The following is a 4,172-nucleotide window of genomic DNA, read 5'->3' on the forward strand; positions in this document are numbered from 1 at the left end:
ATATAAATTTGATAATTTTGGGTGACCAAAAACATTTCTTTAAGTAAAGTACCTGATTGAATATTGAGTTATTAATTAAAGTTTGGACCATACGATACGCAAATACTCATTAGAGGTTGTGCTATTTTCAAAAAGTATTTTTGATTGGACAACGTGATAGTAACCATATGATACGCATTTACTCAATTTAATTAGAGCAAACAAAATTAGAGAACGCAATTAACGTCAATCAAACATCTTTTGCATAAGTTCTTATTTGTTTTTTACACCAAGTCGGCTTTTCCTTTACTCATTTAATCTTTGATCATTTTAAATGAAATTCGAGTCATTAGATCAAGTGCGGATCGGTGTTTTAATTGCCGACGCGATTTACACCTATCATAATTTTGACACAAAGTGACTGTCTTTGGTCAATTAAAGTTTCCTAAAGGTAGGCAATTAGCGGGATTTATGACAGGTATACTGTCATCACTATAGCGACGCATTATCGCGCCTACCGGATTTAACACTATGACACGAGGAACAACTTTTTTAACAATGTTTGAAGCTAATTTCACAAATACAAAAAAAGTCTTTGAAATTTTTCGATCTTTTTATATTTTTTTCTTCCGAATATTCAATTCGAAAAAAAGTATTCGAATATTCGGTGCGGGACCGAATATTCGGATATTCGTTGACATCCCTATATTATATACATTGTGGAGAACTATATTATTACTTAATGTAATTTTAAACCAATAGATTAACATTCTTATAAAACGGTTAATGTAAAGTGGGTATCTACCCAACTCTTCATAAACACATGCATTGCAACTGTTAAGTCGTACTTGTAGCATACGTTTACAGAACTTTAAATGAATACGTTCTATTTCTATCGACTTTATAAAACCCCATATTTCGGAGGCATAATTAAGAATCGAGCCTACAAATGCATCAAATAATTGACAGTATTTTAGGTTTTAGATCATACATTTTACACTTGTATAATAAAGTATTCATAGCCTTAAGGGCTTAACCTACTAAATGCTCTTGGTTTAATGTGAAACTACCGGTATAATTTATAACAGTACCTAAGTAATTGAAATTATCAACTGTTTCGATGTTATGGTCATCGTATGTCCATGTCTCATTTTGGCGTAAACGGCCCCTCTTACGAATAAAAGCGCCATAGACGCTGAAGGCCTGTGGCTAGATTTAGTGTGCTTGGGAAGAAGTTTAGTTCTTACAAAAAAGATAGTTCGACTATGTATATAGTTGTCAATATCTTTATACATAGTCAAAATATCTTTTTTTAAGAAGACGTTTTGTCGGAAGTTTTTTTATTGATTTAGTATGTGTATGCATTATTATAAACAGGTTTATAAAAATCAAGGCTGCAGCTGCATTTTTCAAAGTCACAATGGATAGTCGATCAATAAATCATGGCCATCCTACATAGGCGATGAAGATATGTGGCTGGGAACGAGATTATGACCCATCTGGGTCTGTCACTTTTTGTGTGTCATAAATGCTGAATGCCCGTTTTGGATGAAATGACGTCCTTATTCAACCAGTATCGGTACTTGTTATGCTGATCAGTTTGTGTTGATAATATCTCCATTGATAGCGTTTCTGGATGAACATAATTAATTTCAAAGTACGGAATTAATTGTACTTAAAATATAAATAAATTAATCCGTAAATACTCATGGTTGCCATGGGAACAAAAATGTTTTTTTTTCATATTTATTACTATTTTAAAGAATTTAAGCCAAAAAAGGCACAGAAAATCAACAAAATATGTTCTGGACAGATATGGAACATCATTAATATGTTTATTATATACATAAATATATGCACATTTTCTGGAAAAAGGTGTGTATTCAGAAATTGAACATTTTGTACAGCTATGAACTTAAAACTAAAACGAATAACTCCTCATGATACAATTTGTGTTGTGTGTCTGTACTGCCAGACAATATTTTGGTTTATTTAGCAATTCAATTTTGTTATATGATTGATAAAATTAAGTAGACAAAATAGATTAAGTTAACAGTTGCTATGGAAACAGTAATTTGTGGATTGCATATACATGCGGTTTGTGATCAACAATGTATTTGAAGTTTATATATGATTAATCTTCGCATAAGTGTCAAACCAAATTCACTAGTGCATTTCATACGTAGAGATTCAAAAACATGATTTTCAACTTAAACAAAATAAAAGCAATAAGCACTACATATTTAATGGCACACGTCACAAATTAATTCACTATAGATTGAACTTTAAACACCAAAATATTTATTAACATGTAAAAATAAATCAAATACAAACATAACATGAACACATACGTTAACATCACATATCTTGATGTTTAAATGAACTACAACAGTATAAGTGATATTATTTTAAGACCACAATATTAGCAGGCATACAATACAATGTATTTCTTATCGTGTAAATAACATTTTATAGTTAGATCAGTATGAATGAGTTGTTTATCATCAGTCAAACAAATGTGTCCACACGACACGGATGCCCCCAACTGTAACTTTGTCACTACATAAAAGCATAAGTATGCAAATGTTTTTGAGATATACATCGCCTTTATTTTATTTAACTATTAGTTTGCTACATAACAGGTGTTCAATATTTATATTTTGTTTGTTACATATTTCATCTGCTGCAGTTTGTAGATGTTTTTTTTCTGCCAATTCTTTGCATGCATGTTCAAACTTGGCCTAGAGACCATCTAGATAAAACTTGTGAACAAGTTTGGTGAAGATCAGATGAAAACTACTTGAATTAGAGAGCGGACACCAAGCTGAATTTTTAAAACGCACTTAGTGACCCAGTGAACTAGTTTTTTGCCCGGCATGCCCCATGTTCACACTTGGCGAAGACATTATGTAGATACAACTTCTGACAGAGTTTGGGAAAGATCGGATGAAAACTACTTGAATTAGAGAGCGGACACCATGCTGAATGTTTGAAACGCACTAAGTGACCCTATGACATAGTTTTGGGCCCAGCATGACCCATGTTTGTCTTGACCTAGACATTATCCGGATGCAACTTCTGACCAAGTTTGGAGATCGGATTAGAACTACTTGAATTAGAGAGTGAACACGAAAAGTTCTACGGAGGACAGACAGACTGACAGTGCGAAAACTATATGCCGCCCGTTGGGGGCATAAAATATATTTTCATGTCTCTGACATGGTGTGCAGAAACAACACAAATGTAAAAATAAAATATTCCCTTCTCATACTTAATATATTACCTATGGATGACAGACTGATTGAAAAAACAACACATGATACACATTGTTGATATTTTGTACTCAAATTCATGCACATCAATAAAAAAGTATTGTATTTATTCTTTGGAAAAAAATCGCCTGTTAAGTCTGGATTAAAAAATCTTATCTGTTAAAAAATGTCAATCACAACACAACACGAACACAATATATTGTCCATATTATCATCCACACAGAGTCCAAACTGTCAGTAAACTTGGTAAGCTCAGGTTGCATCAGGATTTGCCGAATTCACTTGTAAAGATCTGCAATAATTAAAATAAAAATGCCTGATTAGAAACCTTAAACAAACACATAAAAAATACATATGTGTGCGATTATTGTGGCATGCTTCCGTGTTGCAATACTTTTAACAATACAAATGATTTATGTTTACTCTTAATACGATCTTTCCATTCAACAAAACACTTCAAATCAATTTGAATGTATATTGCTTTAAATACATTTATAAGTTACAAGTACCATTATAATCATTTTAATCGTGGTGAGCGATATAATTTTTTATGAAATAAGATCACGTATAACCTTTTAATAGAACTATAAATACATTTTTCATTGCCACTTTTTTAATTAGAGAAATAGTCTTACGCTTTCTTGAGTAATTAGTATTACATGATCAAATAGCATTTATTACAGTATGTAAATGTTAAGTATAGTGTTTGAACATGTGTATTCCTCACATTAATCCTCTCAAAAAACGAATTTAACAAATAACACACACTCTCAGACATGCATTTGTGGATATACGATTGTCAGGAAGGAGGTCGATATTCATCCCACAATTTGAATCTGAGATGGTCTGAAACATAAAATTATTATGGTAGTATATGCACGCAAAAATGTGTATAGAATCGACAAGCGTAAAACGAAATTC

At 31.9% G+C, this 4,172-nt stretch overlaps 1 protein-coding gene across 1 annotated transcript in view; it reads right to left on the reverse strand.

Annotated features, from left to right (window-relative positions):
- Positions 1 to 1,792: 1,792 nt before the first annotated feature.
- LOC127855701 (perlucin-like) overlaps positions 1,793 to 4,172 on the reverse strand; it is an 11,800-nt gene continuing 9,420 nt past the window's right edge. Inside the window, exons 6-7 of the mRNA XM_052391480.1 lie at positions 4,020 to 4,097; positions 1,793 to 3,543 (exon numbers count right to left, since the gene is read on the reverse strand). Of these exons, the coding sequence (XP_052247440.1) occupies positions 4,070 to 4,097 (28 nt within the window). The 3' untranslated portion in view covers positions 1,793 to 3,543; positions 4,020 to 4,069. The remainder of the gene's footprint in view (positions 3,544 to 4,019; positions 4,098 to 4,172) is intronic.

The sequence above is a fragment of the Dreissena polymorpha genome, chromosome 13, assembly GCF_020536995.1.
Source record: "Dreissena polymorpha isolate Duluth1 chromosome 13, UMN_Dpol_1.0, whole genome shotgun sequence".
Lineage (NCBI taxonomy): Eukaryota > Metazoa > Mollusca > Bivalvia > Myida > Dreissenidae > Dreissena > Dreissena polymorpha.